The sequence below is a fragment of the Ochotona curzoniae genome, unplaced genomic scaffold, assembly GCF_017591425.1.
Source record: "Ochotona curzoniae isolate NIBS_2020 unplaced genomic scaffold, NIBS_Ocur_1.0 contig_3819, whole genome shotgun sequence".
NCBI classification, from domain to species: domain Eukaryota; kingdom Metazoa; phylum Chordata; class Mammalia; order Lagomorpha; family Ochotonidae; genus Ochotona; species Ochotona curzoniae.
This window is the reverse complement of record NW_024466004.1, coordinates 26411280-26426507: the sequence shown is the minus strand read 5'-3', so window position 1 is coordinate 26426507 and position 15228 is coordinate 26411280. Positions and strand designations below refer to the sequence as shown.

The window sequence follows — 15228 nt, the reverse complement described above, 5'->3', positions numbered from 1 at the left end:
AATAGGCAATAAATGCTTTTATTGTGAATTATTATTAGCCTTTCTATTCTCCTAGAGGATGCGGTAAGGAATGAAGTTCACAGGAAGCAGAGAGGAAGACAGAGTGGTAAAGAAAAGTCTAACAACACACAAACTGACCAAGTAATAAATATGAGTAATGCTTTTAAAAATCTCTCAGAAGCTGTATAAGCTATGTGTTGATGGCTGTACTTGCCCAAGTAATAACAATAGCCCTATTGTGCTATTTATTCATCCAACAAATCTCTAACTTATTTAAAACTAGAGTTTGAGGGGTTTTTTTTTCTTTACAATTCTATTTTCTGATCAAATACTTTGAGTGATTTGGAATAAAGTTCAAAATCATTTGGCAACTGACTCTTGAAATTAAATACCTGAACTCTTATCTAATTTTTGTAGATCCACAAGCACCATCTAATACATACACCATAAAATCAAGCTGTAACTGAAAGAAAATTCAAAATTTTATTAATTTAATTTTATTATTATATGAATTACCATGATAGTTAGATGAATAAACTGGAAATGATGTGCTATCAATAAGTTATTTGAAATCTTGCCTTTGAAAAGATGAACCTTTAATCTATTTCAATAAAAAAACTAGATAATTAATCTAATCATGGCACAGAACACAGAATCCAGCATTTTTTAGGCTGAAGGGAAAGAGGTTAAAACAAGGAAACTCCTTGATAATTTAAAAAAAATTATAAACTGCCTAGTTGATCTCAAATCCTAGAACCATTTTCACTAACTGATTATTTTAGAAAGTTCAAGAAGCATCATTAAAAGATAGACCCTTAAGGAACAAAGAAATAAACAAAAATGACTGGGCTAAACAAAACATGAAGAGATTTCTGATCTACTCAAATATAAGATATAACCAATGTATCCTAAAGAGATCATAAAAGTTGATGTATAAAAGTAAAAGTTTATAAAACTGACAGAAAAGTCTGAATATGTATTGTCAATCCTAATAATTTATCCTACATGAAATCATATACATATAAAAGTATTTTTCAAATTATAAGTGGTTTACAAACGGAAATGTGATTTTTGTATCTGCAACATATATGCAGATCCTACCTGTGAACTGAAACTAAAGCTTGATTTATATCTAAATGACTTAACTCTTCAAAATCATAAAAAGATTGAGTTATGCTACGATCCTTTAGGGCGATATGAGACCTGAAATAAATAAAAATGAAGTGTGTATAAAAATGGCCCAAGTATATATATATATATATGTTTGTGTGTGTGTGTGTGTATATATATGTGTGTATACATGTATATATATGTGTGTATCTATGTATATATGTGTATATATGCACGTGTATATATGTATATGTGTATATATGTGTATATATGTATATATGTATATGCGCATGTGTGTATATGTATATGTGTATATATGTATATACTTACATACATATATATGTATCTAAATAGCTGTGTAGACTGCTACCTTCCTATCATTCTGTACACAATTTTGTTTGCTTTCTAGTATGCTTCATGATTCAATTTCAAGGAGTAGCATATGAACATGTTCTCTTTAAAAAAATTATCAGAAGGGCCCAGCGTGGTGGCGCAAGTGGTTAAGGTCCTCGCCTTGCATGCCCGGGATCCCATATGGGCACCGGTTCTATCCCAGCAGCCCCGCTTCCCTTCCAGCTCCCTGCCTGTGGCCTGGGAAAGCAGTCGAGGACAGGCCCAAGGCTTTGGGACCCTGCACCTGCGTGGGAGACCCGGAAGAGGCTCCTGGCTTCGGACCGGCATAGCATCGGCCCGTTGCGCTCACTTGGAGAGTGAATCATCGGACGGAAGATCTTCCTCTCTGTCTCTCCTCTCTGTATATCCGCCTTTCCAATAAAAAACAAATAAAAATAAATCTTTAAAAAAAATTATCAGATGAGTCATTACAAACAGCACCAAGAAGTTATCTCCCAGTTTAATAAATATTTTTAAAAACCGGATAAAGTATTTACTAAAGGTTGAAAAAGAAGATACAGAGAAGCAAAAGTGAAGTATGTGAGCATTATAGTTTTAGTATAGAAAGAACTATGGCAAAGTTAATATTAGCAATATAAGAATGGAGGGAATGACTTCAAGTGTAGGATAGGTCTTGCTACTTTTAACATACCCAGTTCTAGTTTCTGACAAGAGGGAATCTCTTCTGTTACCGTAATGAAGTAGCTGTGCAATCCCTTGAAGGCCAGCAGTAAAGTGGCACAAAGTGTGTAATGAAAACGATAGGCATGATGCAGGAAGGAGTCTGCAACGATGAAGCTGCAACCCTAAAGTAACAGGTTTAGAATGCAGAGTGTTAGCAACTAAAAGTTTAAAAATATCACATTTGAAACTTTGAAGAATAATGCCAGAGCATCTGCCAATTTCAGTAATATTTTAAGAACTGTTCATACAATTTAAGTACATAAAATGTAACTAAGTAATTTCAGTTAATTTTTTCATTAACAAGCAGACTAAATTATGATTTTTCTTCTAGCAAGAGATAATAGTACACATTAATAAAAGCAATCAGCTGCCAAAGACCTCTGCATACTGAATGTAAGATTGTGATGTTTCAGGTTAGTTTTCATAATATTCACTTGGATCCATCAATTTGTAAAAATCATACATAATTAATCTGTAAGTTGATGAAACTGAGTAATGCAGAAAATATGACATTCACAGACAAAATAATTATATTTCACTTAAATAAGAAAGAAAAGTAACTTATAAACATATTCAGCTCTTACATCAGATGATAACTGTTTTGTGTAGTTAATGCCAAAGACTACACTTTCAAGAGTAGGAATCACAGAATCTTTGTTTTGTGCTGGTGCATTTCTGTTTAGCCAAGTAGTCTTCACAGGACGAGGAAAGCTGGAAAAACAAAAAGTACTATGTTATTATTGTTGTTAACAGTCTAACTAAAAAGAAGTAAAACATTTATAAAAGGAACAGAAAAGCAAGGTTTTGCAAGGTTATAAAGACACAAGAAGTCTTTTTCCTTTAGTAATCTGAATAATTACAAAAAAATCTATCTAATTAGTATTTTTTACGAATGCACAGCTATAATTCTGCTATTAATTATGAATGACTGGGCTCCTGAAAGCCTCAAAGAACTCTAAAGCCAAAACAAAATGGGATCCAGAGTAGCTAAATAACAAATAAGAATCTAACTTTAATTTAAAAATCTGTCAAAATTATGAAAGTTTAAAATAAAATATCTCATTTAAATTTAGAAAAATTATTAAATCCGATGACTCTCAAAAATAAGATTTTCTTCACCTTAATTGTCTTCACTAAAATGCTATTAGCTTTATCAAAACAATTTTCAAAATTCTTCCAGACGGGGCCTGCGCAGTAGCTTTGCAAGCAAATCCTCAACCTGCAGCACAAGTATCCCAGATGGGTGCTGGTTCAAGTCCTGTCTACTCCAATTTCAACCCAACTCCCTGCCTGGGAAAGTAGAGCAGCGTGGCTCACATGCACCCACACGAGAGACCCAGAAGAAGCTGTTAGCTTGCAGTTTCAAACAGGCCCTGCTCTGGCTGTTGTGACTATTTTGGGAGTGAACCAGCAGAAGATCTCTCTCTCTCTGTAAATCTGGTTCTCAAATAAAACTAAGTCTTTAAAAAATTAAATTTAAAAATCCAAAATGCTTTAAATAAGACACCCTTTCAATCACACATTACACAAACGACTTGTTAGCACTAACAATGCCCTTAATATTCAATATATTCCACAAAGTAATAGTTTCTTTGCTTTTGAATATTTAAGTCATACAAAATTATAACTAAGAAGGATGAAGAACTTGGATGGTTTGGCAGTAGGGAAATGACAGGAAAGTAAATCAATGTTGCCATAAGCAGAAAGCAGCCTATGCAAATTAATTTGCTATGCAAAAATAAAGTATCTATACCCCAGCAAAAGGAGTTGCAAGTCAATGGTAAATTCCATTTGCTATGGTGTTTTTTCTCAAAATTGAGCCAATAAAAGCTAGACTTGGAAAAAAAATATAATAAGACATGGGTCATATAAAATATAGGCTGAAGAAGAAATATGAAACCAATCTATTTGAAAGAATTGATGTAATCTCCATGGTTGGGTTACTTTAAATTAAATTTCTTTAAATAAAGCTGACATTTAAAAGATAATGTTATAAATTAAAATTTTGTCAATGTATTCAGAGGATAAAAATCCATTATAATCAAACGTCAGGAAAACTTGCTGAAGAGCACATAGGAATGTTACCCTTAGACGTGACCCCTTCATCAGCACGCCACCAGCAAGCAGCTTTCCCTTACGCTTTCCTTGCTCCCCTTTTCCAACTTCCCATTTATGGACAAAGAAAGTCCGGGAAAGATGCTGGTTCTTTCAGGACAAAGTTCTAGCAGCAAAAGAGGGAATTATAAAGGCCCATGGCAGGTAAAGAACAGCAACCTCAGCTGTGGCAGGCACCCAGCTTCCTTTTCGGTCACTAACCAGAGCCAACAGTTAATCCTCTTGGCTTCTGATTCTGAGCCAAAAATGTCTTCTTCCAGTAACTGGTGTCTAGGAGATGAGTTGCCCCTTTCTCCTATTAGCCTGTGGCAAAAACTGCTGCATTACAAGAGGAAGCAGACATTTAACTGACTAGCATTAGCGATGTGAATACCATTATTTAAACAGGGCCTTAAAATGCAACATTAATAACTTATAATAACCTCTATGAATTGTTTGTACATTCTTCAGTAGAAAAACTAGCCTAGTTTTCAGATGAGATCGGGTGCGTTCAGGTTGGTATGGCCATAGACAAAAAAACTAGGCTAGTTTTCATAAATACAGTCTTGGTAAGCTTTTCAAAGCAATGATGTAAAGCAAATTGTTCAGTTGGGAATTCTTATTGAAACTACAAAGAGATTCAGAAAACTATAGTAACATGTTTTAAAAAGAAATAAACTTTTAGCTACTTTAAACCTAACATATAAGCCAAATAAAACTGTAAACTGTTTATTTGAAAACTATATTCCAAAACAACCCATTTGCTTGTCAAACTAGCTTCATTCAGTTAAATCTGTATAACATGCTGACCTATTCCAGAACTTCCAAAATTTTTTAGCAAAGGTTTGCTATAAAATTACATGTAGTAAAGAATATTCTTTCACATTTACAAAAGTTGTAGTAATGTAAAGATGGCAAAATAACAGAGATTCCACTGTACAATAAGGAATGTAAAGCAAGTCATCAGGAGAAATATTTTTCCTGTGATTTTGCCCTCAGTGAATCAGGTAAATAAACTATATGTAAGAGATTGAGGAGTGACACAATAGAAAGGGTTCTCCGTTTTTAAGACAATGTGAAAAACTGAAGGAATTAATTACTTGTGATGGACATAATTATGCTGGGTTTCTGTAAATTTTGAGATAACTGATACAGCTTTCATAAAAACAAGTTTATCATCACTTCCCTTAAGCATCAATCCTAATTATTAGTTGTGAAAATCAGATTAGTATATAAAGTTATAAAATTGACATTTCAGAAATAAAATTTAAAACTTAGGATGTTTTCAAATAAAACACCACTTTTTTAATATAAGCTTACATAGTTGATTAGGGCACAAAGGGTCAAGGGCTACAAGAAAGTGGCTAAGACCATTGTTTCCACACTAATAACATTTTTCCCCTTATATGTGGGGTAAGGGGAGAAACAAAGGGAGAAGCCCCACTCAACCTCCCACTCATCCCAGGTCCCTGATGTGGGGTGTGCACCGAGGGTCCTGCTCAAGGAGTTTTGATAGTTCAACAGTTCTGAATTGCTGCCAATCTCGCCATTCCAAACAGGATGAAATCTTGAAATCTATTCAGAATCCACTGGCTGACAGTCTCTTCATGGTTGGGGTTCTGAGATCAGCAGTTCAGTTGGAGGGATCTCCAAACAAACTTCATCTGAGGTGATTCCAGACCTGATTCTTGTGTGTGTTTGCCAGTACAGGGTCTGGCACCATCCGCTGCCCCAATCAGCTTATGCACATGCTGGTGGTTGCAACTGCTGGGTCAGTTCTGTTTCCAGATCTGTTTTCCACGCAAACCAATGGGTGTTGAGTCCAGCCCGATCCTGCCCACTGCATACTTGGCCCTCACACAAACAAGTGGGAGCTGCAGCCTAGTTGGGGCGACTTCCCATAACCCTTTACCCCTTACCTTGGTTCTTGTGTTTGCCAGTATGTACTGCAGACTTGTTGAGTCTATCCCACATCCCCTTTAGCTCTTAAACATGTTAACAGGCATCGAAGCCTAGTTCAACCCAACCAACCTACTATCCAGCCCACACACATGTGCTGGCAGGTGCCTTTCTGTCTAGCCACCCCTGCCCCTGTCTTGGTTTTTATGCCCTCCCGTGGGAGTGGAATCAAGGAGGGAGGTGCCCACTATCTCCCTACTAGGCCACTCCCACTCCCGGATTATGCACTCTCCAAGTGGTTCTGGAGTTTAACTTGATAGAATTAGACCCCAAGGCCAACCTCTGCCAGCAGATGGTGCAGCAAAGCACAACCAACGTTCACCCATTCTAATTTTTGCTCACACCAGTTAGAACAGTCAGCCCAACCTGGTTTTTTGCTGATTTAGCTCACATGAGGCCCACAGGTGTTGTAGCCCTGCCTGGTCTGGTCTGCCCCCATCCCAACAGATGCTCTCCAGTGGAAGTGGCTGTCCAGCAAGGGAGCACCCCCCAACATTCCCCCTGCTGGCTTTGTCCCCTCCATGGTTCTCACGTGTGTAAAACACCACTTATAAGTGTCAATCTACCACACATACAAGAAGGATGATGTTTCACTGTAAGAATTGAAGAATTTGAATTGCCTCAATAAAAAGTCGTCTACCTCTGCATGGAGGTGGACAGAAAAAAAAAATTATCTCAAAGCTTTTCTATAATTCAAAATACTTTATGCTTTTTAAAAATTTATTTATTGGGCCCGGCGCGGTGGCGCAGTGGTTAAGGTCCTCGCCTTGCACGCCCAAGATCCCATATGGGCATTTATTTTTATTTATTTTTATTGGAAAGGCAGATGTACAGAGAAGAGGACAGAGAGGAAAATCTTCCGTCTGATAATTCACGCCACAAGTGGCCACAACAGCTAGAGTTGTGCTGATCCAAAGCCAGGAGCCTCTTCCAGGTCTTCCACATGGGTACAGGGTCCCAAAGCTTTGGGCCATCCTCCACTGCTTTCCCAGGCCACAAGCAGGGAGCTGGATGGGAAGTGGAGCTGCCAGGATTAGAACTGGCACCCATATGTGATCCCGGTATGGTCAAGGATCAAGACGAGGACTTTAACTGCTACGCAATAACGCTGGGCCCCTACTATATGCTGTTAACCTGGAATACTACATGGTATCATTTTTAAAGGCTTGGATAAAAAAATGAATAAGAATGGTAAATAACTTGGTAAGGAAAAAAATATTGTGTGATTTAACATCAGGGAGGTTAAAAAAAAAAAAAAGACAACCTAAGAGAGAAAACTAATTATTCTTCCTGAGAGTGAGTAAGCAACAGAGTATCACTGTATAAAAATGCAGGCGTAGATTAAACAATGTTGTATGGTTATTCCCATATCACATTCTTTTTTTCTTGATAAAATTATTTTGGATTGATAAAGAACACTCCATAATTTTATTTTAAAAAATGTTCTTAAGCTTAATGTTTCTATACTCTTGATTTTTCTTATTTTATGACATAAGTTTAAAAAAAAGATATCACATTAATAATGACCAAAGTGCCGGTTAAGTTTACCTTATTAGTGGCTGGTGTAGTGCAACTAACGATGCGTGGACTGTAACAGATACCACAGAAAGGTGGAAATAATCAAATATAACATTAACGTGATGATGAAGGCCTCTGTGGAGGCTAAAGTGCAGCTTCAGTGTTCGGCTACTAATGAGTTGCAAGGCATTCAGATCATCTGTCCTATAAAAACAACATATTTGTAGGTAAGCATGATATATTTAAAAAACATTAGTATTTTCTAATTTAAACTATCAAAACAATTACTTAAAAAATTCAGAATTTTCCAGTGTGGTTGTGGTGAGAAAGGTGCCTTCATTCACTGTTTATAGAAGCAGAGTCTAGTACAACTACTATGGAAGTCAGTATGGAGAGTGCTAAGGGAAATGAGAATCGATCTGCCATATGACCTAGCTATCCTACTTCCAGGAATGTATCCATAGGAAATAAAATCTGCATTTGGGAAGGGGATCTGTAATTTTGTATTTACAGGAGCATAATCTACAATAGCAAACACATGGAAACAACCCAGATGCCTGTTCAAATAGGACTGAGTAAAGAAACTACGATACATTTACTCCAAGGAATGCTACTCAGTCTTCAAAAAGAATGCAATTCTATCATTTGCAACCAAATAGTCCTAATTAGAGACTATTATGCTCAGTGAAATAAGTCAATTCCCAAAGGACAAATATCATTTGTTTTCTCAGATATAAGGCAACCTTCATACAAAATATAAGATCAACAGCCCTTTCAATACTGTTTTTGCTACGTCTCATGGCTTTTGCTGTTCTTGTTTTTATTTTCATTCATTTAAAACAGTTTTTTTTCTTATTAATTTCCTCACCGACTCATAGGTTACAGAGTATTTACTTCAAGAAGATGTTTGATTTTCTTTTTCATTTATTCAGCAATATATTGGTCACTCAGCATGTTATTTAACTTCACTAAGTTATTAATTTTCTATTATTGTTCCTGTTGTTGATTTAAGGGGATGTAGAGTATCTATGTAACAGAGACTGTCATATCCAAATGTGAAGATAAAATGCAGTGAGCATCTCTACTTTCAAATCAGATGGTCTCCCAATGAAACTGTTAAATATATCTTGACAATAGAATGTTGGGACTTTTTGCCATTGTCCATATCCACAATGTCAGGATACATTAAAGTAGCAGAATGATGGACTCACGGCTGTTTATGAAAGAATATGCTACTGAAATGATATAGGGAAAAATCAATGTCTGCTGGGGGGCAGATATTTGCGGGAAAGGGAAGAGAAATCCCAGAGTCTATAGAACTGTGTCATAAAGTAATAAATAAAATTAATTTAAAAATCCAAATATTTACATAAAATTAGTACCTGATACTTGAGAAATTAATCTTAGGTTGAAGTAAATATTAATATGCAGGGGACATAAGAAAGAATATTAATCATAAATTTTGGTATAGCATATATTAAATCATACAAACTTTTAAAATTAATTTCGCATGCTTTTTGTAGACTTAAGATATTGCTTAGTTAGTAAAAAAATAATTTTATTACACTGTCTCCATTATTAGAATTATACACACAAAGAACATAAAACATCATGAAAATTATATCCACATACATTTTTAAAAGCTTGTACATGCATTGTAACAAATAATTACACATTTCAGTTTCACACATTTAAAGATTTCTGATTTTGTTAAAACAGAAACCCTTCCTGTATTTGTGATGAAGAAGTAACAGAGAAGTAACAGCTGCTAGATAAAATATCCTTATTGAAAATTCCAAGACAGTGCCTGGCAAAGTGGCTTAGTGGCTGAAGTCCTCATCTTGCATATGCTGGGATCCCAGTATGGGCGCTGGTTCTAATCCCAGTAGCCTTGCTTCCCATCCAGCTCCCTGCTTGTGGCCTGGGAAAGCCTAAAGCCTTGGTACACTGCACCCACGTGGGAGACCTGGAGGAGGCTCTGGGCTCTGTGGCTTCAGATTGGCTCAGCTTCAACCACTGCAGTCACTTAGGGGGTGAATCATCAGATGGAAGATCTTTCTCTCTGTCTCTTCTCGTTTCTGTATATCTGACTTTCCAATAAAAAAATTATTAAAAAAAATTCCAGGAACCTACTAGAGACCTCTATTAATGACTACTTAGTCCTGCCTGCAGTCTGGATTTATATACAATCTTCAAGAAGTACTTCCAGACTTTAGTTGAAATAGGAAAGGGAATGAGAAAGATTACAAAAGTAAAATTGACAAGTAGATCTGATTCTTGCGTGAAATGAATATAAGCACAACACTGCTTCTAACATTAAGTAACGCATGTCTAGCCGTGTGTTTAAGTTCAGTATATAACCAGTCCTTAAAATGTTTCAATGCCTGTAAAATTCAATGAATGTTTACTGCTAAGCATAAGAGTTAAAATCTTGGATCTAGCATTGTGATAATGTTAAGCCACTGCCTGAAGTGCTAGCATTCCATGTAGTCACCTGTTCATGTCTCAGCTCCCTGCTAAAGAGTCTCGGAAAGCTTGGGCCCCTACATTCATGAGAAGGCTCAGGAGAAGCTCCTGACTCTTGGCTTCAGCCTGACCCTGCCCTGGTCACTGCAGCCATTTAGGGAGTTATCCAATGAATGGAAGATGCCTCTCTCTGTAATTCTGCCTTCCAAATAAATGAGTCTTAAACAAATGAACAAACAAAAACCTCAACAGTCTTGATAACTCTCAGAATATTTATGTCCATTTGGTTGTGGTACAATTTCAATGGAGACATTTCTGGAGTCTAGGAACCTGTTTTTTCAACCTCTGCCTTATATAACTAGAGCTCGAACAACCAATATGGGTATGTCAAGATTCTCCTAGGAAACAGAAGCAGTTAAAGCAGTAGTAGACTGGATTCTAAGAAGAAAACAGGCAGTCTAACAACAATTGTTATAACAAATATAACAAAACCTGTTATAGCAAAAAGCCACTGTAACTGATAAATATTGTAGTAAATAATAGTTCTGAGTGCCTAGTGAGTTTTTGCTATGATTGGTCTACTTACGAATAATCTCCATCTGTGAAGTGTAGATCTAGGGATAATAGAAAATTCATTTCCTCAAGAGTTTCTTCAATCTAAAGAGAAATTATGGGATACTTTTGAATATTTATAAAATATTAGCAATATGCCTTGATGCTTCATCAAAAAACACTGATCTAAATATATTTAAGGAGTATTTACCTTTCTTTCATCCAATAGCATTTTAACTTTGAAGATCATAACATCATTTAAAACAACCTCTTCATTTTTGTACAGAATTTGAAATGTTTTACTACAAATCAGAGAGTCATGAACTGAAGCTGGAAAAGCTAAAGTTATACCTAAAAAAGAGTAAGATATATAATTAGTAAGTAAAATACAAAATATAATGTCATATGTAAATTAATGCTTTAAAATACTTTAAGTATATTATATAGCATAAGAACACTTCTGAAAGTTTACTAATTCCATGGTAAAAAAACAAAATTTAAAAGCATTATAATAATTCTAAAATTGTTTTATGACTTATGTTAATTTGCAAGGTAAATAAGTGGACATTTTAGAATGAATAGTTGATCTGTATGTCCCAGTTTCCACAGCTAAGCAGTAAAGAATCTGGCTGGTGCTTCTCTTGGTTGCTAGGAACCAAGCCATCAACCCCTGGAATAAAGAAACTGGCTAGCAATTTTTTCCTATTTTGAGATGCAGCCTCTAAATACTTACTGAACTCTGGTAGTTTAAACTAATGAGCTGATTTATGGTGGACATCCTAGATAACTTATGCTAAGGAGATGACTCAAAATATGGCCTGGCTCTACCAGTAAGAACATTCAGAAAGGAGTATTGGAGGTTGAGCCTTGTGGTGATAATTCAATTAATCAGGCCTCCATAGTGGAATATCTGGATATTGTAGTATGAGTGCCCCTGGTTGGCAATATCCTACATACTGTCACATATCAATGTTCAACATGTGAGGGAAAATGCATCCTGACTCCATGGAGAGAAAACAGCAGTTCACATGTAGGACCCTCCCAGGGCCGATTTTTATCCTTTTGCAAAAATGAAACTGTAATAAATACAGTACTTTGAGTCTAAGTTGTTCTAAGAAATTATTAACTGTGAGGGGCAAATGGGAACTCTGAAGTTCACAATCAAACAGTAGGAAGTGAGATTAGACAGCAAATCCCTGACACTGTTGATATCTTGAAGTGATGACAGTCTTGTGAAAGACCATATATATTCTTCATCTTATTTTTTAAAAAGATTTAGTTATTTTTATTACACAGTCAGATATATAGAGAGGAGGAAAGATAGAGAGGAAGATTTTCCATCCTATGATTCACTCCCCAAGTGACCGCAATAGCCAGAGGAGGTGTCTCTTACCATTCCTTCCTTCAGGACCTCATGCGATCCTGATTTCCCTCCAAAAGTCCCCACCTCCACATACCATTGGCATATAGCTTTGGGAGATACATTTTTTTTTAAAGATTTGTTTATTTATTGGAAAGTTAAATATACTGAGAGGAGGAGAGAAAGAGAGGAAGATCTTCCGTCTGATGATTCACTTCCCAAGTGAGTACAACGGCCGATGCTATGCCCATTTGAAGCCAGGAGCCAGGAGCTTCTTCTGGGTATCTCACACGGGCGCAGGATCCCAAAGCATTGGGCCATCCTCGACTGCTTTCCCAGGCCACAAGCAGGGAGCTGGATGGGAAGTGGAGCTGCCGGGATTAGAACTGGCGCCCATATGGGATCCTGGGTGCGTTCAAAGCAAGGACTTTAGCCGCTAGGCCACGCTGCTGAGTCCTATTCTTCATTTTGATAATGGTTTAACTTCAGCTTAGTGATGTCAGGGCATTTTAACAGTCTATGTACTGTCATGGTCTTATTACTATATGTTGTAAAAATAACATGAAAAAAAACTGAAGAAACTATATGAGTTCAAGCTAGAGACCAAGCAAGACAGGCCTGGGACCAAAAAAAAGGGATATCAGAGTACAAATGGGAAAAGGAAATATGTCCATGGCAGATCCCAGGACCCTGATGTCAGGGTTTATGTAGAGTAATAAGGTCAATCTAATTAGAGGTGTGATTCAGAGTAAGATATTGGAACCCAGATAAGAAAAGAATAACTAATAGGAAAGCACCAAAGTCTTGGAGAGGAGGTGGAACAAATGCAAGTGCATCCCTGCAGAGAGGAACCTTGGAGAAGGGTAGGGGAGTCCAAAGTGATGAGAAAATTTCCCTGTGGAGGTGGGGGTAGAAAACAGTTAAGAGAAGTCACACAAAACACTCTACCGAGTCTGAGATGAGGAGGACATATAACTAGAGAAGGATCTCCCAGCAGAAGAGCTTGGTGAGTTCAAGGAAGGAGAGAAGTGTATCCACAAAAGGGAATACGCTGGCATGAGCTGAGGTCAAAGCAGCGCAAGGAGAGCAAGGAGGAGAAGGAGCACCCTCAGGAGACCGGCATATGCAAAGACGTGGTCAAACCAGAGAAATGAACTAGGGAAAATGGAAGTTAGTTTTCTTTACTGTTGGAAAAAGGGTGTACAGGTGCTGCAAATTATTCTTAAAATGATCCAGAAAAAAAATGTTCATGCTGTACTTGCAACTTTTCTCCAAGTCTGAGATACTTCAAAAATGTATTTAAAGGAAAACACAATGGTTCAGATAGTCAGTTATTGAATATTTTTAGAGAAGAGTTGAGGAAAGGAATAAATTTTTCTGAATAGAAAGCAGATTTTACTTAAAGCCAACAAGCAATGGATTCCTTATTGTTTTTTTCCTAAGAACGCCACTTTCCTCTCTAAGTGGGACTGTTTTTTCTTCTACACTTTTCCTAATGACCTTGTAACTCCTTTAAGATATATTTATTTTTATTGGAAAGACAAATTTACAGAAAGGAGGAAACAGAGGAAGATCTTCCATTATCTGGTTCATTTCCCAAATGGTCACAATGTCTGGAGCTGAGCTGATCTGAAGCCAAGAACCAGGTGCCAGGTGCTTCTTCCCAGTTTCAATCTTTCCATATTTTCTTTTACAGGAAAATAAACTGCCTTGTATTCTATTTTCCATGAGTTAGTTTGAAGTCTCTCCTATCAATCAATTTCCCTACCCACAGTAAGGTTGATTCTTTTTTAATTTAATTTTTATGTTGTTTACATAGTTGACAAGAATGCATGCCCATGAGGACCACTGAATAGGGTGGGAAGGGTCCAGGTAGGGAGAAGAGTGGGTGGGACATATGCTTCCAATTTTGTTTTCCTCCCCTTTTTTCTGTATTGAGAGTAGGGAGCTGGGGCGGAGGATGGGGGGGTTGCTTGCAGCTGCCAAACTACATCAGTACCCGGGGAAGGAGGATATCCACTTGATGTTATTTTAGAAACCCCGATGGGGAGAGGAGTGCTCTCAGAGTATGTTCCAAGGTTGAGAAAATCGTTCCAAGGTTCATTGGTTCAGAATCCACCCTAGTGTATCCACTCACCCAGATATCTGTTGCCAAAACTAGGCCAGTAGTTCAACACATTCTGAGCCCCATCTTCTAGCATGGCACCTGACGTCCTCTGCAGGCCCAAATGAGCTGGTTGTCATGTCTCCTTCATGTGCCTAGGCATGCCATCATAGGCATCACCGATCAAGGAGGCCCAGGCCCAATGCACGCATTCCAAGGTTAGACCACAAGTTCTGTAACCTTCTGGCCCCTGGAATTTTGAGTCCAGAAGCCCAGCTGGAGAGTACCCCCAGAAACCTCACCTGGGATAACCCCAGACATGACTCTTGCATGTGCCAGCTAATACAGGATCTGGTTCTGTCCATTACCTATATCTACCTATGCACACATGCACAACTGTAGTTGCCTGGTAAGTTCTATTCCCAACCCCACATCCCACACAAAATGACAGGTGTTGTAGCCCAGCCCAACACAGTGTGCCACAGACCTGGTCCTTGTGCACGCCAGTTGGAACTATAACTATAGCCTAGCTGGGGTAATATCAAATAACCCCCACTAGGCCTGCCCCTAGCTCTGGTTCCTGCATGTGCCATTATGTGCAGCAAACTGCTAGTCCAGACTGTGCTGTGTTCCAATCAGGTTCTTACGGGTGTAGCATATTAGCTCCACCCACCAAACCCTGCAAGCAAGTCCTCATGTATGCCAACAGGTACTGCCACTTTGTCCAGAGGCTAACTATTGGACAATATGATTGATTGAGCCTGGTGCGATGGCTCAGTGGCTAAATCCTCATCTTGCAAGTGCCAGGGTCCCATATGGGCACCAGTTTATGTCCCAGCTGCTCCACTCCCTTGCAGCTCCCTGCTTGTTGCCTGGGAAAGCAAGAGGATGGTCCGATGCCTTGGGACCCTACACTCATGTGAGAAATCTGGAAGAAGTTCCTGGCTCCTGGTTTCAGATTGGTTCAGCTCCGGCTGTTGGTGTCAGT

The 15228-nt window shown here is 37.8% G+C and overlaps 1 protein-coding gene across 2 annotated transcripts in view; it reads right to left on the bottom strand.

The window, feature by feature from the left end:
* FAM135A (family with sequence similarity 135 member A) overlaps positions 1 to 15228 on the bottom strand; it is a 100510-nt gene that overhangs the window by 54967 nt on the left and 30315 nt on the right. For both annotated transcript variants that reach the window (XM_040983607.1, XM_040983608.1), the window contains exons 5-9: positions 10988 to 11127; positions 10811 to 10881; positions 7789 to 7962; positions 2772 to 2898; positions 2156 to 2309 (exon numbers count right to left, since the gene is read on the bottom strand). In XM_040983607.1, the coding sequence (XP_040839541.1) occupies positions 2156 to 2309; positions 2772 to 2898; positions 7789 to 7962; positions 10811 to 10881; positions 10988 to 11127 (666 nt within the window). The remainder of the gene's footprint in view (positions 1 to 2155; positions 2310 to 2771; positions 2899 to 7788; positions 7963 to 10810; positions 10882 to 10987; positions 11128 to 15228) is intronic.